Source organism: Sesamum indicum, linkage group LG15, assembly GCF_000512975.1.
Source record: "Sesamum indicum cultivar Zhongzhi No. 13 linkage group LG15, S_indicum_v1.0, whole genome shotgun sequence".
In the NCBI taxonomy this organism is placed as follows: domain Eukaryota; kingdom Viridiplantae; phylum Streptophyta; class Magnoliopsida; order Lamiales; family Pedaliaceae; genus Sesamum; species Sesamum indicum.
In genome coordinates this window covers 184,557-210,433 of record NC_026159.1, presented here as the reverse complement: position 1 = coordinate 210,433, position 25,877 = coordinate 184,557, and the positions used below count along the sequence as shown (strand labels likewise).

Genomic DNA, 25,877 nt, shown 5'->3' with positions numbered 1-25,877 from the left:
TTAATTTGTAGAAATAAATTATAAATGAGGAAGTATAAATAAAATTATTCCCAATGTATTGTTTTAGGGTTTATGGTTGAGAAATTACCACAAGCAAGATTCGAGTCATGAATTTGAACGTGCTGAACATTTGAAATGTGAATGCTGTCAGTGTTAGAGCTGTCGGCTGGCAAAACGCATGCTGCTGTGAACAAGTAAAACACAGGACAACGTAAATGAAAAACATAAGATATGTTTGGGGACACATTTTCATTGTGTTTTTTGTGTGTGATTTTGTTGTGCAAAGGTTTTGAAATATTATGTGTGTGTATATGTATATAGGGGAAAGAAACCCGACAGGTAAATTTCACACATAATAAGATTTTTGAATTTTATAAATCATAATGAATGATTTAATTTCTATAATTATTATTGGGTAATTATAAAGGTCAAGTAGGTACTAATTATTAAATCCTAATGCAGATAATCCCAACATATTACAACAATTCTATAGTGTTAATCTTCGCTTGATTGGATTACTTTTTGACTAATTACCTATAATTTTCTTTTTTTCTTTTTAAATTTATTTATCTTTCCAAATGATAGAAAATTAAGTATTTTACATCATTGTTGGGTCGTTGTTATATCATGATATATATATATATATAAAATTAATTACATATAATAAAAATAGTTGTGTTTCAAAAAATTGGAACCAACATCACGTTTGTGAACAATACTGCGAAATAATTAATCAGTACTAAATAAAAAAAGAATGGGCCGTTTTGATTTTAATTAAGGATCACAATTTTAAGCACGTAGCCTTCATTTTGATAAAAGAACTTGAATGCACGACCTTCTAATCTTTGAATGAAAATTGAATTTTCTTTTAATTTTTATCTCCCCTTGGTTTTTCAACTCTCCGTGAAGGTCGTTGTTGATGGAGGAGATGCTTCAATGAGCTTTAGAGGATTATTTAAGATAGTTAGGGGCTATATGTGCAGTTTCAAATATCATGACATTTTGTTGAATTATTCTCTATATATAGTTAGGGGCTATATGTGCAGTTTCAAATATCATGAGGACTTAACGTATATATGTCTTCTTTGGAGAGACGTTATATCATCTCAAGTCTCTTATACATGCAAATTCAAATAAAAAACCGAGAAACCTTTGTAACATTTACGATTCTTGTGTTGTTGCCAATTGAGAGTCATGCACATTTTGTACTTGTTTGAGATAGTTAAACATCGCTTCATCCCTATTTCGAGGAGAAAAGTTCAAAAATTCATTTTTCCCTATTAGATTAGAAAAGATTTGTTTAATCGACAATAAGTACTAAATAATAAGTTAATTAAGTTAAATATAGAATTTCATTCAAATCTTTTTGCTGATATTAACAAATTCTATGGATTTTGGTTAACGAATTGATTTATTTATTTAGAATTAGAAATGGTCCATGATTATAGGACTTTCTTTCCACTTTAGAAATTTGAATGTTTGACTACTTATTCTTACAATAATCCTGCACTTCATTTTACAAGTTTACTTAAAAATAAAATGTAAACACTTCGCGGGGATTAGATGTTTATACCAAAGACATGAACCCCAATGAAATTGACAATGTTTAAGTCACTATTAATGTCAGAAGTAATAAATTAAAGGGGTTTTTTGTAGTCATATATTTTGTTGATAATGCACCTAAAGTTACTATATACAAAGGTAAAAGATTAAATTAAATTACTCAATCTTTGATAGAAATTGATTGATAAATGTTGGTGAAATATAATAGACCAAACTTGGACATGCATGATTTCTTATTCGACAAAGCTTTCAAGAATGGGACAATTTTCTTAACATGAATTTAAGTTGTGGATCAAAGTTTGCGAATTGAATATGAAAAAATAGAAAGGCGAAACACATTCATTCGTTTTGTTTTTTCAACTGGTTAACAGAAATATCAAAACGTTTAAATTAATTTTCTTTTAATTTCTTTAGATGTGTCTCTAAAATGATACAGAGAAGCCAGGAGAGTACTAGAAACAAGACGTTCTTATTCACATGGGCAAGAACTTGTTTTTACATTAGATGTACGCAAATGGCCTCCAACACCCTTGATGAGGCTCATACTTAGAATCATTTGAACATGAGACAATCCGGACCTAGCACCGCAAACTTTCTTCAACAACGTTAAGTATTGTCTAGTATGCCGCTTCCATTGCACGGCGATCGAAGTCACCTTTAGCCACGCTTCGGAAGGCAATTCTTTGATCCAATGTCAGCCTGAAAGAAAAAAGAGAATGCAGAATCAAGGATATCATCAGTTTAAAGTTTGTATTTGGTTATTCCATTCTGTGCTGACCTAAATAACATCATTTCTTAAAATCTCTATGGGAATTCGAAGGTTGTATAGAAGATTTAAACATTCAACTGAAACTGTTTCATATTGACTGCTTAAAGTAATGCACTTTGACATCAAATTCAGAACCAAAGGATGGCCTGCATATCTACCTATTCCTCTCCATCATTTTTCTAACAAAAAACACAACCATTGCCCATTATCAATTTCCTCCCTACCAATTCTTCACATATCTAAAAATCAAGAAATCTACATACCATTGTATTTTTCTTTGTACACTACAAACCCAAAGGTGTTTCTGATTTTTAGAAAAACTTCACGTTCTCAACATTCTAATTTGGAATCAATAGGATTGTAAATTTTGAGAAGGCTTTAAATGTGACAAATGTAAGTTCCAAGTGGAGGCCTAAACAGGAGATAATCCTCCACTGCTTTTGCTAATTTATTCTTGGTGTATGCATTGCGTTAGACCTCATTCCAAGTTTGCTTTATCACAACTTTTTGCCGTCACACGGTCAACATTTTTGAACGAATTTGATAGAAATCGTATTTGTCTATGTCGTTGACATTGCAATTTTGCAGATGCATCACAAAAAGTTCGTTGAAACATCATTATTATACATCCATTAATTAGTTCACTTGTGAACTTCAGAAATGAAACATCACATACTATATTGTAGAAAGATCGTCTAGATGCCAACTGCATTAATTATTTTTAAAATTACCTGTATCTACATTTTTAAAAGCCCTTTCATCATATCTTGGAAAATTGCGATATAGTTAGTAATGCATATTTTTTTTAAGTGATGTTAAGAACCTGTTTAAATTCAATTATCATTAATTACAAGAAAAGTTAATTGAGCAGTTTCTTTGAAAATCCAAAAAACATGTTATTTTCCTGCATTTGTCCAAAAAATAGAAAATATGCATCTTAAAGTGTTCCAGAAAACTGCAAAAGCTATTTTAAATCCAGAATTTTTTATGAGAAAAAAAATTAATAAAACATTTTAAATCTAAAATTGTGAATTTCACGCATTTATCCGAAAACAAGAAAATGATAAATTGTTCATATTCAAACTGCACAATGATTAATTAAATATAATGTATACTTAGTTAACTTATCTTCATTATCTTTGAAGAGAAATTAGCACACGTTGATTTTGAAAATATAAGTTGATAACAGAAGATCGCTTGATAAGAGAAAACATTTGAGTAAACATGAAAAATAAATTTGTGAGTGATATAATTTTCCTCAATAAATCCAAAAGCTTCATGTTTTTTTTTTTTATAAATAAACCACCTAAGGGTGGGAGGAGCTTTTCGGGGTCCCTGATCCTTCTTTATTAAAAACCAAAAGCTTCATGTTTAAATATTATTTCAGTTACCAAAACTTTGTATTTCTCAAAAAATCATTCGGTATTATGTAAAATTCAAAAAGAAAAAAAAAATGGAAAGAAATTTAAGTTGGCATCTAGACTACTATTCCACAATTTAGCGAAGCATTTCATTTCCAAAATTCACAAATAAAATAATTAATGGTTATATAATATAGACATATCAACATACTTTTTACGTGATACACCTGCAAAAACAGTATTTCAACAACATAAACCAACATGATTTCTATAAATTCATACAAGAATGGTAACTGCATAACAACAAAAAAATTGAAAGCAAGCTCATAAAGAGAACCCAACGCAATAAATAAACCAAGAATAAATCTACAAAAAGAGAGGACCTTTTTTCTCCAATTCAATTAGGTCTCAACTCAATACTTGCATCCTTCACATTTTTAGCGTCCTCCAAAATTCCAACCCTACTATTTCCAAATAAAAATGGTGGTAGCGTGGGCTTTTCAAAGAAATCAGTGCAACAAATTTGGGTTTGAAATTTACAAAGTGTAAAATCAATGGTTTTAGCCTTTCTTGATTTCAAAATATGTGAGAAAATTCGTTAAAGAAGGATTGAACGGGGCATTGGTTACATTTTTGTTAAAAACTTGAAGAGAGGAATATGAAGATACGTAGGCTACCATTAGATTCTAAAATATCGTCGAAAGCATGCTTTTAGCAGTCAAAATGTGTTTCAATTGAGCGTTTAAATCGTACTTAACCCATTCGATTCCCATTCGTATCTCAAAGATATGACGTTATTTAGTTCACATGGAACTGGTAAACCAAATTAAAACTCTAGCCCATCAGTCTTTTAATAAACTTTTATATACAGATAACCTATACTAATCGATATTCTTCACCTGTAGAATCAAATAAATACATGTTACAAGTATTACTAGAAACGACATATATAACGTGGAATCCAGATATTGTATGCTATATGTGTTATGGGTAAGTTACTAAGTTGACACCTTTTAATAGTTGTATGCTATATGTGTTATGGTAAAGAAAATCAGATATTGCCTCCATGCTACTACATTGATTTTGAAATCCAGCATTTTTCTAAGATGTGGAAAGCTCAAGGTGTATTGCATAGGTCTACCATCGATTTCTCTCTTCTTTCCTCAACTACACAACACAGTCATCTGCATGCAACATGTTTACCATTCATGAAATAATTCGCCCACTCATTTACGGAACAGTCCAGAATATGAACATTTCAATATACCCTTGTCTTTTCATGAAAGATTAAGATCGAGAATAGTGGGAGGATATGTGACAAAACTAGATAGTTGCAAGGTGAAAGCACAAAAAGGTATATCTGTGTAGCCAGAAATTAACAATGATCCTGGTCCTTGCCATGTGCAAGAGTCAGAGAGCTAGATAACTATCAGCAGAAATGATGAGCAAACTTTTAGATTTGTATATCAATAGACAACATTTAAGGCATGCCTACAATTTAATTTCTACTGAACATTTCAGGCTCTTGGACTTCACAATACCATTGTGTGCTATTATGTTAGTTTGTTATCATAATTTTTTTCCCCCTCAAAAATTCCAAAAATGCAAATAAGAATGACCCAGAAAGGCAAGACTAAACAAAATTAGCAGCGTAGATAAGCAACACCAGTTTCAAGATGCAGAAATTTGAAAAGAAAAAAAACACAGTGCAAGAAATGCAGAGGAAAATACCAAACCTGAGTCAATACCTTGTCACGAATCCAAGTCATTGTCACCGCACACCATGAATGAAGTTGTCAGCATGACATGTTCTGTCCAGCATATAACATACATAGTATTACCAATTTCTGTTTTGTGGCCAAAGAAAAATCCCTTCAGGGGCAGGCCAAATTAGACCTCCTTCCGAAACTGAAAAAGAATACATGTTGGCTGCATGAGTTGAATAGGGAAGAGAATAAAAGGAAAGAATTAGAGCCTCGACCACTGCAAAGCCAAGATATATCCACCATCTTAAGGAGGTCACAGATAGATGAGCACTGGATCTTGCAATCAAAAGGTATTATGCAGTCAACTAAAATTTCAGAAGGGCTCATCTCAACCTGCTTGAGATGAATAACTTAGCACACAAATGAATCTTGATCCTCTTATGACCAACTAAGCCTTCTTTTACAACATGATAACGCACCTGGACAAGGATTTCTGCAAATTACCACCAAGTCCTGGTGTGCCACCGTTCAACCTAGCCATCCAAGTTAGAAATCACTACATCTGGGGAAGAACCAGATTTAGCTCCATTGTCTGATTGAGAGAACCCATTCAGAGCCTTCCACTTAAAGAAATCAGCATCAACATTACTGAGGCAGGACAAAGTCAGAGCACAACTATAAAACCAATTCAATTTATAGTAAAAATATGACCTCAAAGAGATGAAACCTACATGAGGATTGATGTTGCTACCTGAGAACTGATCCCAAGCCGAATAACATAAAGCTTAAGTCTGGCATCAAATCACCAAGCACATTCGTATATGGTGAATTATACAAACTGACTGAATTGTTTATGAGCAGCTTGTGTTTGAAGAGAAAAGAATAGGAACGTACTTCACAAGGCAATTCAAGCTGGAGAAGTTAATGAAAGAAATGATGAAATAGATATCCAAGATTGATAAAGGATATAATGCAGGAAAAAACAAGACACATTTCATGTGGAACAGCCGATCAGAAAAACATACATGAAACAATGGTTCGTATTCGGCTCGTCAATGGCCAAAAAATGATTGCCATACTTTGTCAACTACTGACACACATTAACCAATGCTGAAGCTGCTTAGAAAAAAATTCCAACCAAAGAGAAACCATTCTGCAATATTTCCAGTAACTTAGACTAGTCTCGATTCAACAACTGCAAGAATTCAATGAAACCATGCAAAGGCAATGCAGGAATTATTCAAAAACAAGGCTCCAACATTCAATTTTGGAGAGTAACAAACAAGATGATGATATATAATTAATATATAGGAAAACAAATTAAAGCCCAACACCCAAGAAACATTAAACCTCAATAAAAACAAGAATTAATTCTCTGCCAATTCCCTACTAATGGAGTACCCAAATCAACCTCGGAAAGAATACAAGAAAATAATGGAAATTTACTCACCAACAGATTTTTTGGCATCAACCTCCTACCAGATCTCGGTAAGGGAATAAAGTAGCCAATTCGACTCACTACTATCAAGGTCACAGTCATGAACAGAAGGATTCCGCTGTAATGAAAATCACCAAGCAACACATAATTCAAAACCATATTCCTCAATGTCTCAGGCTTCGGCTCCAAAAATCAACACAAGTCTCAAAACTACTCACATTCTGTCCATGCGGCCTGATCATTTACCGAGTCCTTGGGAAAACAATTTAACGACAGAAACCCTCTATCAGGAATTCACGCTTTCTTGATAAGCAAAACAGCCTTCTAGTTAATTCTGCAGTTGTCTTTAGGGAAATATGAGTTTATGAAAATCTTGAATCGTAATATGGAGGATTACGGCTGCAAAATAAAAGAAAAGCAAGAAACAGTCAACATTTGGAAGAACAACTTAGAAACCATATGATTTCTTGCCAAAATCTTGGACAAAAAAAGTAAAAAATAAATTAAATCTTTAAACAAAAGCAAAAGAATTATGAATTCTTGATAATCAAGACAATACAACAAGAACAGGACTATATAGTACAGAAGATGAAAAGAATCATAATCATTACAAAGTAAGAAAGATTTAGAAGAAGAAACCTTGAACAGAGACATGGGGTTGAGGTTTTAGGAGAGCGGATTCCACTGAAGTGGTAGTGGTGACTCTGATGATGCAAAATTTGGAAGAAACGAGAGAAAACTGCCAATTATATGCTCTACCGACTCGCCTGCTCTATTGGTGGGAACTAATGAAGTTCACTTTTGATGAGGCATGCACAGGCTCCTTAATATAATTGGTCTGATCCACAGTGCATACATAAAAAGGCCTATATGCTTCGTAATTTAATTTATTACAAATAAAGGCCTGACCCAAGCTGAAATCGAGTTACGGCCTGTTTGGGATTGCTGTGTATTTTTGTTTCTTGATTGTGCGTCGTGCACGTTTAATGTTTTATTGAAATGAAATTAGTGGAAAATTTTTCGAGAGCTAAGGATCTCCAGTTCATTATCGAGCAGGTGGCGCCAAAAATACTAAAGAGATTATTATTATTGTTACTATCTATACTATATTATTAAAATTGAGGATGTGTATTATATATGTTTATGGAGTAATTCAACCCCGACTAAAAATAAGTCTTTATGCTTCATTCTCTTTCCTCTCCATCGTATTATACTTTATATCCCGTAATTTTATAAAAGTTGTTTATGAATAAATTCATGATTATTACCATGTTCATTTCGAAAAAAATCACATTTAAGGTAATCAAATGTGGCGTATGTAATATGGTACTAATACTAATATTCTATTATTTTCAACTTTTTAAGCTACAAATACATGATCTCATACATACCACTTATCCTCTTAAATTTTGCTTGCATCAAACCAAGCTCATATCCTATTGTAAATTTCACAAACAACTATATATTTATGATTGAGTCTAATAAAAATATTGATCAGCATGAACCCCCATTGTTATTTGGTTGTTTATGGGAAGCACCTCCTGTTTGCAAACAATCAATAGGAGGAGTGGTGGCTGTTTGCAGCTCCCCATAGGCCTTCCAACAGAAGGGATTATCATTCTTCGCCTCTGATGATGGGTTCAGTACTATGCTTGATAGCGTTATCCCGGCACACGGTGTGGAGTCGCTGCATGCAAAACTCACAGGATTAACCGTGTAAGTTCCCTTTATGGACTGATAGGAAACACCAGAAACGGCTACAGCCGATGTCTTGTTAGGGCATGTGTGCCCGTTGCAATAGAATTGGTCGATAATTATAGGAGTTTCTACTTCAGAAACTTGAATGTTGGAAAACATCACTCCTTGCACTGATCCTGACCCGCCCTGTAGTTCACAAATATAGATCTAATTAGAAATAAAGAAAATCAATAATAAAAGACTGCATATTGCAAATATGCACCAAATATAAAATTTTACCTGCCAAGTCTTTATTCTTACACCATTCAACGTATTTTGTATCGTAGAGTCGCGAACGGTAATATTGGAGACACAAGCTTTAGTACCATCCTTCCCTAGTCCACCGATGCTTATACCGTGCCCAGGTCCGCAGTTCACATTGTGAACGTATACCCCTGAGCACCCTGTTTGTATTGAAATGCAATCATCTCCTGGAAAATAGTACATGTCGATCTCAAATTAAGTCGTACCATGTTTTGGCGGTGATTAAATTGTCTGATTTCAGGGGATTAATTCAATTATTACCACAGGCAAGAGAGGTGGTATGGATGACGACATCCTGGGAGTTTTGGAGGTGGATTCCGTCTGTGTTGGGACTGTCTCCAGGGGACGAGATGCTTATACCGAAGACCTGAACCCCAATACAATCGTCGAATTTTAAGTGTGTTTGTGGGCTGTTTTGAATTGTTATCCCCGTCACTGTAACATCGGTACTTCCGTAAAATCTAAGTGCCTGGAATTCAGAAACAGGGCGATTATTTTCTATACAACTCAATTAGCACGAAATTTTCCAGGGAAAGTCTGTACTCACTGTTGGCCTGGTGCTTGGCATTCCTCCTTTAGCCTCAGCGCTTGCCTGCCGAGAGAATTGGAAACGAAGCATGCATGATAAGTTTTATACATATTTGAGACTGATTTTCCCACTTGTATTCGAATTAAATACGGATAAATGTAAGCTTGTGATTACCCAATCTGGAGAACCTGCTGCGTCTGATTCGTCGGTTGGATTTGCTGTCGAGTAGTCATCCCACCAGACAGACCCTTGACCGTCGATACTTCCCTTACCTCTGATTGTTATTCCTTTCAGTTTCGTGAATTCCAGCCATTGTAAGAGCCCTGATCCCCACGCTCCCGAACTCCTTGGAGCGATTATTTTACCATCCAACTGCAGGAAAACAAGAGGAAAAAGGAGCGCATCAGCTGATAATCTGTAGGTTAATAATGCTTAATTTGCTTACGTTCTTACTGAAATTGCATACTAAAAAATTACCTGGAAAACAATGTTGGACATGCAATTGGGGCCTGAAAAGGAGATAGGTTTGACGAGGAATACCGATCCTGACGGGACCAACATCACTGATCCTTGTTCTTGGCACGCATCAGTCCATGCTGCCTCAAACGCCTGCCAAGCATTACTACAGTAAGTCAATCCCTTTTCACATGTAATAACTCCTTTGTCATGTCAACTGCTTCACTAGTAATAAACCATACATACAGTCTATGATCAAATTATAAGACGAAAACGAGATATGATCACGATAACGACATGATTAAGGTGAAACATATGCTTACATTTGTGTCGTCGGCAATGCCATCGCCTTTAGCACCATAGTTCAATACATTAAAGGTGGTGGAACTATCTGCATCGTTGTTTTCCGACATTCCACCACCAGGATATGCACTAATATTGGATTTTCCTACCTTCCTGTGCTTGTGGATTTTCGCACTACTAATGCAAAACAAACGGTTCGATGAAAGCCAGGCAAGAAATGTAACATGTACTAGAAATTTAACCATATTCTTCATTCTGAAACTGTAACTACAACACTCTTGTTTGTTTGTATGTATGTGGATGGTAATAATAATTATACTGATGATGGGGATGATTCAGATGAATGCTTGAGAGCCATATTTATACTTGGTGAAGATATGACAAGAATCACTGTAAAGCCATGGGCTCAACAGTAAAATATTGACAATTTCTTGTGCGTACGCATAACGTAATCCACTAGAAACTACCAAGCCGTCTTAACAGAGAAGCCTGGCCTGTTGACGGAAATTTTTTACACAAATCAGGTTCGGTCAAATCCAATCAATCACATAATAAGTATAATATATTTATCGTGTGAGTAGTTACTTTTCTCGAATTGTACAACAATCACACGACAAATAAATTGCACTTACACATATAATTAATTCAGATTCGACCAAATCCAATCTGAATTAAAAAAACACATTTTAATATACTTAAACTTCACTTCAACAACCCATCAATCTTTAAAATATAAGGAGTTTATTTAATTATCATGAACTCATAAGTAATAAAATAAAAACAGTGTGCTTATTAGTTTGTGTTCCAGAATCATTTGGCTTATCCAGTTTAATTTATTGAAAGGGGTAAAAAACAATAGGATAGATCTCATCTATCATGATTTGAGGGATTTTGCGCATTCCACTCATAGGCATGGGGGGGAAGAAAAAAATAAAAAGGAGTGCGTAGCATGTTGAATTAATAATTAATATTATCGTAGAACTTAAACCAAATAAAATGTTAATTTTATCAAGAAAAAAATTAAATTAGTAGGACTTAGACCAATTGATACGCCAGCAATTCTTGACAAGGATCAAGAGATTTGGCAAGGTTGCTGCACATGATGATGCTGGTTTTAATTTTCAAATTTCCAGTGAAAGGAATTGGGAGATTAATTAAGTACATCCATTTATGTTTATTGTTTAATTATCATGTTATAATTAAGCTACTGATTACCAAGAAATGTGGACTTGGAGATTTTGAAGTCAAGAGTGTGAAATATAAAACAATTAAAATATAAAATACATTTCTGGTTTGATTGGTATGACTAATATCAAGATTCGTGTATTTCTCACACGGGTTGGTTCGTCCCTGATCCGTCTCAACCCGAGAATCTAGAATTAAGTCCATTCAATGTCTCTATACTTGAGGGCTCGGGATTGCGCCACGTGTATCCATATAAATGTTCACGTCTATTTTGGGTTAACAGTACGTCATATTTTCACAATAGGCATTCCTTACGATCTCTCGAACTAACTTAACTATCTAAGGTGTCTTTGAGGACTATTCAGCGATCCTAACAATCTTCTTTCTTCTCAGGTCCCAAAACACCCAATTCGAATTGCTTCCGTTTTGGATCATTGTTTATTCTAGTTTTGTATGAGGTTCATAATTTATCCTAAAAGAGAACCTCACTAAAGAGATGAGAATTTGAAGTTTATAAACCGTTAAAGCTGGTCGTTTACAACCATTTTAAAACGTTTGGCGACATCACCCATAAATTAATAAACTCTCCTTTTCATTTTCTTCTCCATGGTTGAAACCAAGCATAGGTTCAAGTTATTTTTTTCTTGGGAAAAAGCCACGAAAGGCGGCAAGGGACAAGGTAGATTGTTGACTCTGAGGGAGGTTTAGAGGTAACATGTAGAAAAAATTTGATGAACCTATAGTTGTCGAATGTGATGCGATTATTACAGTTAACATGTGAATGTCGTTTTCAACGTTAGTGATAAACCGTTACAATTAGTATTTCATCGTCCAGAAATCATGCAATGCAATGCCTTTTGGGATTCCTTTTTTCCTCAAGAAATAATTAATTAAGAAACGCGATGCTGATAATTTTAATTACGTAACAGTGATGAAGACATGAATTATGTATATGTTGCATAAATATTTTAGGGCACGTGAAATTGCAATTTTGATCGCAGCCTATCACACTTTATATACTATTATAATAATTTGACCGATCATTTTTTTTTAATTAAACTGTACAATAATCGCATAGTAAATTATATTTATTAATTTGGATAAGACTCAAATTTTAAAATGTTGAGGATGGGCATAATAGTTAATATTATCAATAAGACCTAAGTGATGTTATTCAATAACTAAAAAAATGTAGTAAGTAATTGCATATAAAAAACTATATAAAAAAAAAAAGCGAAAATTTTCACCAACAATTTTCCGATCTAATGATTAAAATTGAGGTCTCATAGAAAAGCTTGAGGCCCTGAGTTTGAATTCCACCAAATGTATGGATATTTATTTTATTTACTGTGAATTTATTGTAATGGGTAATTTTTGTCTCGTTTAATATCAATTTATTGTAACATGAGTTTATTAATAGAATCCATGTATTTTTTAATTTATTAATATTATTGTAACTATAATAATCACCATTTATAAAAAAAATAATAATAATTGATATTTTTTGGCGTGTGGTATGAATCCAAAATCTAATGATTGGCGGTTACGAAGATAAAGAAATTAATGTGAAATGAATTAAAAGGCACCATCAAAGGACAATAATTATTGTCAAGAAATATACATTTTTAATACAATATGGCAAATACTATAGTTTTTTTCTTTTTTTTATCTTGTAGTGGACATGTGAACCTTAGGGTATAATTTATGATAAGTTGATTTAGACACGCAGCAATCTTATCATGCCCAAAAACAAAAATGCTACATTTGGAATTATACATAAACCTTTTTTTAATTATTTCGCGATCCACTTGTCAATTGATAGTTAATTCTAATGAACCCACATCTTCTTCCTTATTCATGTAATCATAATAAGATCAGAATGGGAGGATTTATTGATGTTGAAGCATCTCTTGACTTCTACAATGCTTACAAAATTAATTAAAATATAATTATAAAACAAAAAATTCATATATATATGAAGCTACCAATGTCATGTGCTTGGAATTAATTTATGTACATTGGATTATGAAAATAGTCCACTAAGCAGCATGTCACGGGCGCACATGTGAATGAACACCATACTATTTGTTGTTTGACTATAAGTAAAAATAATGTCATGTAAATAATAATAATAATAATAGAAAATAACAAATGCAGCATCATGGAGTTGGAATATTTCGTAAACATCAGTTTCTGGCTCCACAACCACTCAATATATATATATATATATATATATATATGAATACATAATGCATTTTAGATATGTGGTAGAAAATTATAAATCATCTTGAAATACGATATCAAGGCGTAAGCAGTGCTTAAATAGCTTAACATCACTTATGTTGAACTTGAACACCATGAACTTTGACAGACCAAACTTTGAATCTATTTCGGCTCAATTAGTCAATTAAAAATAAAGTAACGATATTGTATTTATTTTGAAACAATACATTAGAAATGAATAAAGCCTTGGTAAGAGTTTATTCGAATTTCTCTAGCTGAGAAATAGCTTTAGCCATTTCGCAGCTGGCTAATCACTGGTAGCCCAAAATGTCTTGGGTTTCTTAATAATACATGGCCCAATTTAGGCCCATTCCTTCTTGTATTATTAACATAGGGTCAGATGTTCCCAGTAGTCAACACCCAACATCATACAGAGAATGCTCGAATCACTGCCCTTTTTCTCTCTTTTTCACTTACTTCGTCAGAAAAATATCTCTCCACTCAGATTGTTCTTCTCTAATTTATTTCTTATCTCCTTGACTGTCAGTGAGATTTATGTAGGTATGTGCGTTTCTCTGCATGCTGCCGGTTTTTTCCGTTTCCCTTAATTTTCTTCTGTTGTGAATTTCGACTGTTTCATTCTTGTTGAAGCTGATATAATTCTGTTGTTATTTTGCTCCAAGTTTGTTTGGATTTTTGTTTGTAGGAGAAAGTACATTGCCTCTTTTGTATGAAGGGGGGTAAAAGGAAGGATTGGCGTGGAACGTTGTTCGTAAGGTAGTTTTTTGGTGAGGATCATTTCTTCTTTTGTTCCTTTTTTTTTTTTTTTCCTCCATGAGAATTTGCACGCTTTTACTTTTGATGCATTTTATTTGATAATTGAATGACATGCAAAAGGCCGGAGTCTTAAGAATTTCATGTGTCGAATGTCTTTCTGGTGGTTGGACTGAAATTTATGGGGGTTCCAAGATGAAGACGTTACAATGTTACGTAGAGTACGAAGAGAGCATGAAAAATTAAAACTGATTTCGAATCGCTAGAAAACCAAATCCAGTGTTCAAGTTTCGACACGTATTGGATCTTATCATCAATAGGAGCATTAAGATGGAATTCAGAGTGCACGGGGTGAACTCCTCAAATTCAAGAATTCCATTATGTTTTGTGTCAAACAAGTCGAATACCTGCTTTTGAAGTTGGAGAATGAGAAACGACATTCACAAGAATATTTTTTGAAATATTTCTTAAGTATAAACACATTCATCAACTAAAAGGTTTTTACAAATATCTCAAATACAAGATACCAGGCTAAAAATGTTTTTAGTAATAGAACATTATGAACGTAACATGCATGTGTAATACTTAAATTCAGTGGACTTACTGAGGATTTGGTGAGTTTGTGGGGTTAAGTTGAAGTTGATTTGACTAATTATGGATGAATGGCCGATGTAATTGTACTAGCCATTTCTTTGACTAGGTTGCTGAAAAAAACATTAGAATTAGCAATTGTACTAAGTAATTCTGTATTATCTTCCCTAGCATGAAAAGAAGCTGGGCTTTACTTCTTGTTTGGTCAAAGATCTTTTCAGCTTTTACCATTGGTGGCATGCCCTCATTCAGAAGCATGTGTTTGTTATTTTGATGCCCTAGATTTAATGATTCTTAATGGTTGTGTTTTTCTTAAAATAGGTGATTTAGCTTGATATTGTTGGATCAAACACTACACGTGCCATTTACAACTCACTAAAGATCAAATATTTGGCCCTTGCATTAGTCGGATTTTAACCTTGATTTTTACATGCTTTTTTGAAAAGGTTGAGTTGCTTTGCCTGGTGAATCTTTGGGAGAAATGGTAGTTTTTCCTTTTGGTTTTATCATTATTACTTGTGAAAGATTAGGGTATCTGGCATCTTGTTTTAGTAGTGATGAGATATTGATGACGTTTGCAATCGTTGTTAGCTTCATTTGCTTACCCTGATGTTTGAGCCCAATGATCACAGGATGGGGATGCCTCTGGAGAGGAAGGTGCTAGTGTTGATTGGACTAAGAGATGATGAACTAGAAATTCTCGCCGAAATTGGAACATCTTCTCCTCCAATTCTAACAACTAACGGTATAGACGTTGTTACTGGCAATGAAGAGGTAAAAGCTATATGCTTATAGTGATGGTTAATGCTGTGCATATATTGATTAGTGGGCCAAATTGGTTGGAAGATTGAATTGCTATATGACTGTATATCATGTATGTTCAACTTTTTCAGGCAAGTGACTTTCCCAAAGAACCACACAAGGGGAGGTGGGATAAGTAGGACCAATAGATATAAGTCTCTTGGCAACTCCTTTCAGGTTACCATTCTTCCATTTTTTGTTTTTTTCCCCAAGCTTTCCCGTGTTGTCTTCTTTCTTAAATATTTGAAGATACAATCTCAGTTGTAAGGACAAGTACTAGAATTAAAATAAGCTATGTAAATTGTTTGCCTACTGAAGTTCAGTTTATTATATTGATCCAATTTTTTATTATATTGATTCAACATGTTGAATAGCAATTTCCAGGTCAATGATTCTGATAGATTAGACTTGCTAGGTTGATGCGGCGGCTGACCACCTTTTTGTCCTGAAGGAAATTTTCCCAGACAGCCTAAACCTGTTATCCCTTTTCTCTGGAATTGGCGGTGGAGAAGTTGCACTTCATCGACTTGGCATTAAGTTGAAGAATGTGGTTTCAGATGAAAAGTCTAAAGTGAACAGGGACATAGTCAGGAGTTGGTGGGAACAAACTAACCAGAGGGGGAAATTAATTGACTTTGATGATATCCAACAGCTAGATAGCGACAGTTGGAGATTATAATGAATTCTGTAAGTCATTTTGATCTGATTATTGGTGGAAGCCCTTGCAACAATCGTGCAGGTAGTAACAGGGTTAGGAGGGATGGTCTGGAGCGCAAAGAATCATCACTCTTCTTTGAATATTTCCGGGTATTGGATTTTGTTGGGTGCTATAGCGAGCAGACTAATGCAACTGAAATTGATACCACATTGTTTTGGTACTTTCTGATTATTTCTTGATAATGTCAATAATTGCCTATTTTATTTCTGGCTCGACAGTTTAGAAGAGGGCTATGCTTCTGCTATCAATGAATGCATCTTTTGTTTCTTTTTTTCTTGTCTCCTTTTCTGTTTTGGCTTTGCTTGTCTGTGTTGGTTTAGTCGGGGAGATAGGATTTGACTCCATATTTTTACTTCACTACAAACCGTTATTATTTCATAAAATGTTAAATAAACCCTTTATTTGGCATTTAGTTTTGCTAGAAACATGGAATTACTTTTAGTCGTAAAATGTATTCTTAACCGATATAGGATTTGAATAAATTCTCTTGTTGTAATCCAAAAAAGCAAGATGAGATGTGATAACCGTTCGGTAAAACTACATGAGAATGAGACTTTCATACGCTATATTTCACAAATATGGCACACTAGTCGTTTGTGTATTATATGATCACTGATATCTACTATCAAAATAAATGATGAGTATTTGGAAACATGTAATAATCTAACTTTTTTTGGGGGAAAAACTGCAGTCATTTTTCTTGTCAAACAGAAACGTAAACAGGTGTTCTCAAATACTGAAAATAAACACTTATCAATTTTGTGTAGAATGAATTGAAAATAATGTCTTGTTTTAAGTATTTTATTTTTTAATTATTTAAATTAAATTAATTTAAATAAAAAAAATTATCAATAATTTCCTATCAATCAGTATTGTAAAATTAATTTATTCAACTTTTATTTTACACACTTTAACTTTACTACTATTTAATTATAGTGATTTCTATAATTTATTACCACAGTAAAAATAAAAAATATTGGAAAGAGCAGCCTGGACCTGGAACACCAACAAATCAGGTCGTCTAACACTTTCCATAATTGAAAATTGAAATATCAATAAAATATAATGGCTTACGGCTTAGCTTTTTTTTTTAAGGGGCCATATAAATACCCCGCGTCCCTCTATCTCCTAACTCGCCCTACGCTTCTGGTTTCTCGGAAGCGTAGATCTCTCCCCTGACCTCTCTCTCTCTACCTCTTCTGTACGCAAACATATGTTATAACTTAGTCCGCAATTACTTATCAGAGAGAAAGAGAGACTTCCATTACGGAGAGAGCGCCGGAGTAAAACGGTTTCTGTTCTCACCTTTTTATTCGGGAAAAATACGTCCTCTGGTACCTTTCTCGTCCTTGCCCTAAATTTTTGCTATTAATTTTTTGTATTTTCTGTTTGGATTGGTAAGGTTTCTAGATCTAGACGTAATAGCTGAGAATTGTTGTTTCGGTGAGAAAATTCATAATAGTTTTGTTAGGGTTTCAGATCAGGGTTTTTCTGGTGGATAACTAATGTGAATGCGTTTGCTTTAGTGTCTAGATTTTTGTTTGCTATTTTTTGGTTGATTTACATGCTCGTTCTCCATCAACAACAGCATATGAATTGAGTATTATTTTTTCTGATGTATGTATTACGAATCATATTATTGCATATATTGGGCGTCCTTGTATCTGCTAATTTTGAACGAATGGGTAAACGATGACTCTCTGTAAGTTATATGAGTATTTGTTCTCTCTCTCTCTTGTTTTAATCCGACAAGTATCTCTACTATGAGCACGCAGTTGATTTCGCATCATGTTAATCAGAAGCTCTTATTTTGCATAGTTTTTCCCCCTTTTCATATGGCTTAGCTGGATACACTCCATGTGTTTCCTATTGACAATTGAAATATAGTATTTCTTCACTTCCAGTGTGATAAACTGAATTTGGTTCGGGTTTCTGATATTTGTGTCATTCTTTGGGATTATTTTGCATTTTTTGGTGCCAGGATACTTATAGGGGAGCTTTGATATGGCAGCTACTGCAACTGGTATACGGTATGCGCCTGAGGATCCCACCCTCCCAAAACCATGGAAAGGACTGGTTGATGATACGACTGGATATCTTTACTACTGGAACCCAGAAACCAATATTACCCAATATGAGAGGCCTGTTGCATCCTCCCATGCAAGCTCCACACCATCTCACAAGTTTTTGAGTTCATCTGTTCAAAAGTCCCCCCAAGGACGCCGCAGCAACAATGGTGATGATGATAGATACATCAAAACTAGCAATGGTGGACCAACAAAGGTTGCTTCTGGAGCAGGAAACTATCAGGTGTCTCAACTGGTTCTTTAATCAATTTTCTGCATACCTTTCCATTGAATGCATGCAGTTACATTATTTCTGGACCTGTCCTTTTAAGCATTCTATTTTTGTCTTCCTTGGCGTGTTAACTGATAAACTCCTGCCCGAGCTAATTCAGGAACTTCAGTCACTAAGCTCTTTTCTTATTTTATGTTGTGTTAGACTGCCAGGAGCAGATCAGATTATTTGCAGATTGATGCAGATGTGAAAACCAGTTTTGGATATGGGTCATATGCTGCCAAAGATGCAGAAAATGGTTTGTCTGCCGAGTCGTATCGTCGACAGCATGAAATTTCTGTAACTGTGAGCATCTATACATTGTGTGCACATGCCTTTTTCTAGTCTCTGTCGACTTGGTTATTTTGACCTTAGATCAATCTCCAGTGTTGGCCCAACTTTTGTTAAAATGGGTATCGGTATTTAGATTCCAATTTGTAGAGTGTTATATTTTACGTAAACTTAATGGACTCCTCAGTATGGAATATTGTGGTTGGATATACAGAACTAAAAGTAGCTTGGATAGTTTTCTAATGCTGTTGTTTTTGGTTTGTGGTGTAAATTGGAATTCCATTTGACCGTTTTATTATTGGTAGTTGACATGTTGAACAAACCTGTTTAGTGTTTGGTGTATGAGCATTTCAGTTTATATTTAGTATTTACATTGATCTCGTTTCCTTCTTCTGTCTGCATGTTTATCATGTATTGCTACATGTTCTTTTTTTGGTAAATTCTAAATGGTTGGCTTCCCTTCAATTTGCTAGGGAGATAATGTCCCTCAACCTTTCAGCTCATTTCAAGTCACTGGTTTCCCTTCGGAGATTCTAAGGGAGGTATGGAGTTAATTTGTTTGTATAGAACTTCAAGTGCTAGAAACATTTGTACGTCTAAATTGTGAGTCAAATTAGTTTCTCGTAATGTTGAAATACTACTGCATGTCCAATATGGAGATTAAGGACTCATGCTCAATTTTTCCATCTGTACTTTTTGTCGCAGGTGCGATATTTGCTCCAGGAGGAGCCAAATGTCGTACGCTGTGCCACCCTCCTGTGGGGCTTGCATGTATTTGGAGCGCCCAAATTGGTGGACCAATTTATGTGAGGGGCTTTCCGAATCATCCAAGCTTGACCGGGACTTCTGTTGGTACCGATTCAGTCTGCCCCTTGGTCCGAATAGAAGAAGAGGCGTTCCTACTATTGCTTGCTTCGGCAAGCAGTGCATGATTTCATTGGGGGATGATGCTTCTTCTTTCCTTGGCCACTTGCTTAAGTCCAAGAGAAACAATCAGAAATTTTGAAGCACCACCACCACTTATGAGGTTGCCGGTTTCTTGTTCCATTTTACAGGTACAGCATGCTGGTTTTTCTGCTCCTACACCGATACAGGCACAGTCGTGGCCGATTGCCCTTCAAGGTCGTGATATAGTAGCTATTGCCAAGACAGGCTCTGGGAAAACTTTAGGTTACTTAATTCCTGGCTTTATTCATCTGAAACAAAGGCGTAATAATCCAAGATTAGGTCCAACAGTTTTGGTGCTGGCTCCAACAAGAGAGTTGGCAACTCAAATACAAGATGAAGCAGTGAAGTTTGGAAGATCATCAAAGATATCTTGCACAGTACGGTTTTAAGATTGCATTCTGCAAAATAATGTTTTTTTCCAGCATTTTTAGGTCTGCTTTTTGATCTTTACTGGAGGAAATGCATAAATACTCTTTTGGTGTGTCCTCAAATACTCTTTCTGTCCTGCCACCTTTATAGTTTAAACAAATTCTAATCATTGGGATTGCATTAGATCGTTGGGTTTGTTTAATGATGAAGTGTTTATATGGAGGTGCACCTAAAGGTCCTCAGTTGAAAGACCTTGACAGAGGTGTAGATGTCGTGGTGGCTACTCCTGGACGATTGAATGATATTCTGGAGATGAGAAAAATTAGCCTTCATCAAGTGTCATATTTGGTGTTGGATGAGGCAGACAGGATGCTAGACATGGGTTTTGAACCCCAGATAAGGAAAATTGTGAAGGAGGTGCCTTCTCGTAGGCAAACCCTGATGTACACAGCAACATGGCCGAAGGAGGTGCGAAGAATTGCTGCTGATTTGCTAGTTAACCCTGCCCAGGTTAATATTGGAAATGTTGATGAGCTTGCTGCAAACAAGGCAATAACCCAGGTACGTGTTGGAATGATGGAATGATCTCTGCATTTGATTTATTTTCTGTAATAAGAAAAGAGGAATGTTCAGATTTTTCAAGTTTGGCTTTGAATAACTTGGTAGTTTATCTTTTTCCGCAGTATGTTGAGGTATTATCACCAATGGATAAACGCAGACGTCTTGAACAAATATTGAGATCTCAAGAACCAGGATCAAAGATAATCATTTTCTGCTCTACAAAGAAAATGTGTGACCAACTTGCAGGAAACTTAACCCGGCAATTTGGAGCTGCTGCTATTCATGGAGACAAATCTCAGGGTGAGAGGGATCATGTGTTGAATCAGTTTCGAACAGGAAGGTCCCCAGTGCTTGTAGCCACTGATGTTGCTGCTCGCGGTCTTGATATTAAAGATATCAGGTTGGTGGCCGTTAAATTGATCTCTTGGATATTATGCAATGGGCACGACATTCACGGTATCTTTAGAACAATCAACTTTGCTCATTATTTAAGTCTACTTACATCCATATGTAAGAACTCATTGCATTTTGCAGAGAGAAATTGCAATAGTTTTTGGAGAATTTTAACTGTGATATGATCGTTCAGAATTTATCCTGAATACCAGGAGATCAATTAATCTTTGAACAAATTTATGAGACTTCTATCTTACTGTAAATGCTTATCTTCAACTGCGTGACCCTGTAAGCTTCCCCTTTAGTCATTTCTGTTGGCAATTAGTGTTTGTTGGACTCTTTGTTAGATAAATAATTATATCGAATATTTTTATTATTTGGATTTGGCAGAAAGCTTTGAAACATCTTCATATGTTATAACTTGGTTCTGAAGTCGTCTCTCGACCATTTTTCTTTGTGATACATATTTGTACTATTCCATGTTTTCTTTTTTGTTGCTGGAACTGTGTTTGTTATCTTCACAACTTGTTCAACCTCAATGCAAAATCCTTTAAAATAACAGACAATCTAATGAGTGTTGAGTTTTGCTGATGTGATTTATCTTATTTGATCATATGGTTTCTATGTCAGGGTGGTTATAAATTATGACTTCCCAACAGGAGTAGAGGACTATGTTCACAGAATCGGAAGAACTGGACGGGCAGGTGCCACTGGAGTGGCTTATACTTTTTTCTGTGACCAGGATGCGAAGCATGCTTCAGATCTTGTTAAAGTTTTGGAAGGGGCCAATCAGAATGTTCCTGTTGAACTTCGTAATATGGCTTCACGTGGTGGTGGAATGGGAAGGGCAAGACGTCAGTGGGGCTCAGGCCCTGGTGGACGTGATGGAGGTCGTGGTGGACGTTATGATACTTCCTACGGCGGAAGAGATGGGGGGAGGACTGGTTGGGGAATGTCGTCAATTCCAGCTAAGGGTGTCAACCGTGGGTATGAGCGTGATCGGTATGTATCAATTTTTTTTTTTAATTGTTATTTGAATGGTGGGAATGTTTGTGTTTTTTTCCCCCTTTTCTTTTCATTTTTTATTTTTATGATTATTTGTGGAATGTCTAGCTTTTGTATGTCAAAACTCTCTTTGTCCTATGCTGACAGACATGGTTCCGGAACCTCTGATGGGCAAGACACAATTGGCTTCCATTATAAGAGCTTCCATGAGAGCGTGACGGCTACTGCAAAGAACAGAGGTAGAAGTCGCAGCCGTAGCAGAAGCCCCAACAGGAATTCAGGATGGGGTGAAAGACATGGAAAAACTCGAAGTCGTAGCCGGAGCCGTAGCAGAAGCCCCTACAGGAGTTCAGGGTGGGGTGACAAACATGGGAAAACTCGAAGTCATAGCCGCAGCCGTAGCTCTGAAAGATTTAATGGAGCTGCTCCCACCAGAAAAAGCTTCCATGAATCTGTGATGGAGGGGGTTCGAGCTTCACCATCAAAGCATGCAAGAGCCTTTTCTTATGGCAACCCCACTAGCAAGGATTACAAAAATTATGATAATTTGAAGGTGGTTGATGGCGAGAAATCACTCTCACCTCGTGTTAACGAAAAGGGAACTGTTAGAGGTTCGAATAACAGTGCTGCGGAGAAAAGGAGAAGATCACCACCCAGGCAATCAACAGGTTATGAAGAATTTGCCAATGGGTTGAACTCCAATTTCAGAGACGAGGAAGAGGATGGTATGCTGCCACCAGAAGATAATGGTTTGTTTAGACCTCCAAATTGAGGATCTGACGTGTTTCTGACCGGACTTCCAGAAGTGCATTGTTCCTCTGTTGTGCATCAACATCTTATCTAATGTTGTAGTAGCTGCTAATGGGTGATTTTGTTTGTCGACAGTAAAAAGAACACGGAAAGTAATTCTGTGGAGCTTTCCCCATTGAATTGAAACATATTTTTTAGGCTGCCCGCATATTTTGTCATACATTTGTTGAGTACTGATACGAGTTTCACAGGGTTTATAGGCTGCAATGCTAATGTATTTGGCAGGTCTAGAAGAAGTCATACTTCTAGTGTTATTGGTGCAAGTATTACATCTCATCTTCTATGTGGATTTCTTTGAAAGTTCCATGAGAATTTAATCCTCTATACCACTCCACTCGCCTTTTCTTGAACTAATGACTTGACTGACTGCATAGGATGATGGGTAGCCGGTGAAAAGGCAGGCAATGAATGGTGGTGGGAAACCAACACCTTGAAATGAGTGGAAAATGTGAACAAATACAATTATGACGGATATTTATACTCTCATCTCCTTAAGTTTGATGTAATTATACATAAATTCTTGTAATTTGAGAAATTTCATTCAGCATATTTGAGGTTTGTTTTTGTTTAACAAATAAATCTCTATATTAATTAAAATTAATCGAATTTGTTAATATTAACAAAAGAAATAAAAAAAAATTATATTTATTACTGATTTATAGTAAGTTAAATAAATATTTTTGTGATCAAATTGTCCTCTTACGTTTTCACACATTAATGTATGTGAGGAGGTATATTTTCATTGTTATAAGAGTAGTTTAATTCGAAAAAATTTATTTGACCTGCAATAAGTTATTAATAAGTCAATCGAGTGTAAATATTAATTTTGCATTTAGTTTTTCTGTTAATAGTACCAAATTAAGTGAATTTTGATTAATGAAAAATTTATTTGTTAAACGAAAATAAATTAATATAATTTTCGAAACTATAGAGAATCTATAATTATATCAAATCTTGAGGAAGGAAAATGTAATTATCCCTAATTTGAAAGTTTGACGAATATTCTACTACAACCCCTTTTTCCTTTTTCCGCTTGTTCGTTGATAAAATAAAACAGAAACACACAGCCCTTTTTGTGTTTTGTTTTGGTTTTTATTTTTTGGGAAAAAGGTCAGAGGCATAAGATTTGTGGGTGGTGTAGGTGTAGGTACTCATAACTGAACAATGAATTAAATTATTAGAAATGAATGCTATCATTTCAAGAGTCAAAGCGGGATTTAAGCACTCTATTTGAATTAATTATTATTATTATAATAAATAATAATTTGTGAAGACATAAATAGAATTGATCACCTGTTTAATTACAAAATTAGAGTGCCAACTCACAATTAATTTAGAGGCTTAATCATGGAATTAAATTTATGTAGTGGTCAAATTGTGAACCCAACCTTACCTTGTCTCTAATATCTAATCTATACCATGAAAAATCATTCTCAATCACTTTTCCATAGTGAAAAATAACTTGTACTTTTCTAATTAATCATATTTTTTATTCCCAATATTAAAATTTATGCATTTCCTATTTTCATAAAATATATTTGCTAAATTAGTAATTAAGGCCCTATAATTTATATATATATATATAGAAATGGGGGGAAAAAAGCAATGATATTTTACAAGAAATGAAGCTTTGTAACGTGTGAAAAAGGAGCTGAGATCAAAATATAATCTAAATAGAAATACAAATAAATCATAATTTTCCATTTTTATTTTATTTATTAGTGTTATTATCTTTTAACGCGCGAAACTTAACAGTCTCCAATTCCCCACCGTCAGATTGGCCTCCACAACGGACGGTCATTAAATTTTATTAAACCTAACACTAATGCTCATTTTTCACTAATAAAGCTATTACGCCCCGCACACTTCACTCCTCACAGCTTATCATACTTTCACCAAACCCTCTCTCTCTCTCTTAAGCGTGTGTTGTATGCGTTTTTTGCATGGATTTTGAAGTAAAGCTTGGTCCATATGCAAAGCTTTTCTTGGAAAGTCCATACATACCACAAATGGATGAGGGTTTCTCTTCTTCTTCATCCAACGGTCCGGCCCAAGTTCTTGAAAATCTTGATCATCATTTCATGGTGGAGGGCTCTTCTCCCAACCCTTGTCATATTTTCTATTCGCCTTTCTATGATCCCTTTGATCCATTTCAATCCTCCTCTGGAAAAGTACTGAACCTAGAATTCTCTACTAGTTTCGGACAAGACAATCATGTTCACATGCACGGTACAAGGTTTTTCGATGTTGGTTCAAGAGATAAATCATGTCAAACGTTCATGAACATCGACCATCATCAGTATTATCAAGTTATGAGTTGTGAGGCGTTGGATCTTCAGATGATGAGTTCGCCAGACATAAAGTACTTAGAGAACGGATCGTGCTTGATGTCGTTGGAAGATGGTGATCATGATGATGGTAAGAACAGGAGTAGGGGTGGGGTGTTGATGCAGAAGAAAAGGAAAAGAATCAGCAAAAAGAAGTCTGAAATAGTTAAAGGGCAATGGACTCCTGAAGAAGATGGGTACTTTAATTTGTTTTATGATCATCATTCACTTGTATTTTTGTTTAATTTCAGACATGCAAAAACCATTTATATATATATATTATTAGGTGATCATAGTTAAGTAGTAAATTTTATGTAGTACTAATTGTATTGTATTGTAGGCTGCTGGTGGAGTTGGTGGAGAAGCATGGATTGAGAAAATGGTCTTCCATTGCTCAAATGCTTCCGGGTAGAATTGG

At 35.0% G+C, this 25,877-nt stretch overlaps 6 protein-coding genes across 16 annotated transcripts in view; 4 read left to right on the top strand and 2 right to left on the bottom strand.

The window, feature by feature from the left end:
- On the bottom strand, window positions 2,014-7,666 carry LOC105177118. 10 transcript variants are annotated; one of them, XR_849029.2, is made up of 7 exons: window positions 7,477-7,663; window positions 7,056-7,236; window positions 6,425-6,955; window positions 6,131-6,311; window positions 5,879-6,047; window positions 5,442-5,601; window positions 2,014-2,262 (listed from the first exon to the last, which is right to left on the bottom strand). XR_849029.2 is itself a non-coding variant. In XM_011100156.2 (6 exons), exons 2-5 carry the CDS (start codon window positions 7,064-7,066, stop codon window positions 5,933-5,935), a joined length of 393 nt encoding a protein of 130 aa, XP_011098458.2. In that variant the 5' UTR covers window positions 7,067-7,236; window positions 7,477-7,657; the 3' UTR covers window positions 2,014-2,262; window positions 5,442-5,932. The 10 variants fall into 10 exon arrangements, 1 of the variants encoding a protein (XP_011098458.2); XR_002288302.1 differs by having other exon boundaries at window positions 6,131-6,594; window positions 6,850-6,955; window positions 7,477-7,661; XR_002288303.1 differs by having other exon boundaries at window positions 6,131-6,552; window positions 6,850-6,955; window positions 7,477-7,661.
- LOC105177336 (polygalacturonase At1g48100) lies at window positions 8,157-10,454 on the bottom strand. The gene is made up of 7 exons (XM_011100459.2): window positions 10,147-10,454; window positions 9,845-9,976; window positions 9,542-9,739; window positions 9,386-9,430; window positions 9,100-9,307; window positions 8,815-9,005; window positions 8,157-8,721 (listed from the first exon to the last, which is right to left on the bottom strand). Exons 1-7 carry the CDS (start codon window positions 10,378-10,380, stop codon window positions 8,332-8,334), a joined length of 1,398 nt encoding a protein of 465 aa, XP_011098761.2. The 5' UTR covers window positions 10,381-10,454; the 3' UTR covers window positions 8,157-8,331.
- LOC105177117 (DNA (cytosine-5)-methyltransferase DRM2-like) lies at window positions 13,973-16,623 on the top strand. Of its 2 annotated transcripts, none has more exons than XM_011100154.2 (5): window positions 13,973-14,095; window positions 14,218-14,311; window positions 15,532-15,673; window positions 15,793-15,877; window positions 16,116-16,623. In XM_011100154.2, the coding sequence occupies exons 3-5, from the start codon at window positions 15,666-15,668 to the stop codon at window positions 16,377-16,379; spliced, it is 357 nt and encodes a 118-aa protein (XP_011098456.1). In that variant the 5' UTR covers window positions 13,973-14,095; window positions 14,218-14,311; window positions 15,532-15,665; the 3' UTR covers window positions 16,380-16,623. The 2 variants fall into 2 exon arrangements, with proteins under 2 accessions (XP_011098456.1, XP_011098454.1); XM_011100152.2 differs by having other exon boundaries at window positions 14,218-14,322.
- Window positions 17,546-23,456, top strand: LOC105177116 (ATP-dependent RNA helicase-like protein DB10). The gene is made up of 9 exons (XM_011100151.2): window positions 17,546-17,752; window positions 18,400-18,728; window positions 18,921-19,061; window positions 19,520-19,588; window positions 20,102-20,371; window positions 20,574-20,924; window positions 21,047-21,324; window positions 21,948-22,319; window positions 22,470-23,456. Exons 2-9 carry the CDS (start codon window positions 18,423-18,425, stop codon window positions 23,092-23,094), a joined length of 2,412 nt encoding a protein of 803 aa, XP_011098453.1. The 5' UTR covers window positions 17,546-17,752; window positions 18,400-18,422; the 3' UTR covers window positions 23,095-23,456.
- LOC110013155 lies at window positions 19,557-20,095 on the top strand. The gene is made up of 2 exons (XM_020698959.1): window positions 19,557-19,649; window positions 19,752-20,095. The coding sequence occupies exons 1-2, from the start codon at window positions 19,591-19,593 to the stop codon at window positions 20,050-20,052; spliced, it is 360 nt and encodes a 119-aa protein (XP_020554618.1). The 5' UTR covers window positions 19,557-19,590; the 3' UTR covers window positions 20,053-20,095.
- LOC105177335 overlaps window positions 25,034-25,877 on the top strand; it is a 2,314-nt gene continuing 1,470 nt past the window's right edge. Inside the window, 2 exon segments of the mRNA XM_020698892.1 lie at window positions 25,034-25,656; window positions 25,800-25,877. Coding sequence (XP_020554551.1) covers window positions 25,076-25,656; window positions 25,800-25,877 — 659 coding nt within the window. The 5' untranslated portion in view covers window positions 25,034-25,075.

What these genes read in the sequence shown, in the direction of transcription:
- LOC110013155 (XM_020698959.1), top strand. Translation starts at nt 19,591, where the DNA reads ATGGAGTTAATTTGTTTGTATAGAACTTCAAGTGCTAGAAACATTTGT. An exon ending in AACATTTGTACGTCTAAATT is followed by an intron (nt 19,650 to 19,751) that starts GTGAGTCAAATT and finishes TTTTTGTCGCAG; the next exon opens with GTGCGATATTTGCTCCAGGA.
- LOC105177336 (XM_011100459.2), bottom strand. Translation starts at nt 10,380, where the DNA reads ATGAAGAATATGGTTAAATTTCTAGTACATGTTACATTTCTTGCCTGG. An exon ending in CAGCAGGTTCTCCAGATTGG is followed by an intron (nt 9,431 to 9,541) that starts GTAATCACAAGC and finishes TTCTCTCGGCAG; the next exon opens with GCAAGCGCTGAGGCTAAAGG. An exon ending in TGCCAAGCACCAGGCCAACA is followed by an intron (nt 9,308 to 9,385) that starts GTGAGTACAGAC and finishes TCTGAATTCCAG; the next exon opens with GCACTTAGATTTTACGGAAG.
- LOC105177116 (XM_011100151.2), top strand. Translation starts at nt 18,423, where the DNA reads ATGGCAGCTACTGCAACTGGTATACGGTATGCGCCTGAGGATCCCACC. An exon ending in CTTCGGAGATTCTAAGGGAG is followed by an intron (nt 19,589 to 20,101) that starts GTATGGAGTTAA and finishes TCCATTTTACAG; the next exon opens with GTACAGCATGCTGGTTTTTC. An exon ending in CATCAAAGATATCTTGCACA is followed by an intron (nt 20,372 to 20,573) that starts GTACGGTTTTAA and finishes TTAATGATGAAG; the next exon opens with TGTTTATATGGAGGTGCACC.
- LOC105177117 (XM_011100154.2), top strand. An exon ending in CTCTTGGCAACTCCTTTCAG is followed by an intron (nt 15,878 to 16,115) that starts GTTACCATTCTT and finishes TAGACTTGCTAG; the next exon opens with GTTGATGCGGCGGCTGACCA.
- LOC105177118 (XM_011100156.2), bottom strand. An exon ending in TGATGCCAAAAAATCTGTTG is followed by an intron (nt 6,312 to 6,849) that starts GTGAGTAAATTT and finishes TAACTTCTCCAG; the next exon opens with CTTGAATTGCCTTGTGAAGT. An exon ending in GGCTTGGGATCAGTTCTCAG is followed by an intron (nt 6,048 to 6,150) that starts GTAGCAACATCA and finishes GTCCTGCCTCAG; the next exon opens with TAATGTTGATGCTGATTTCT.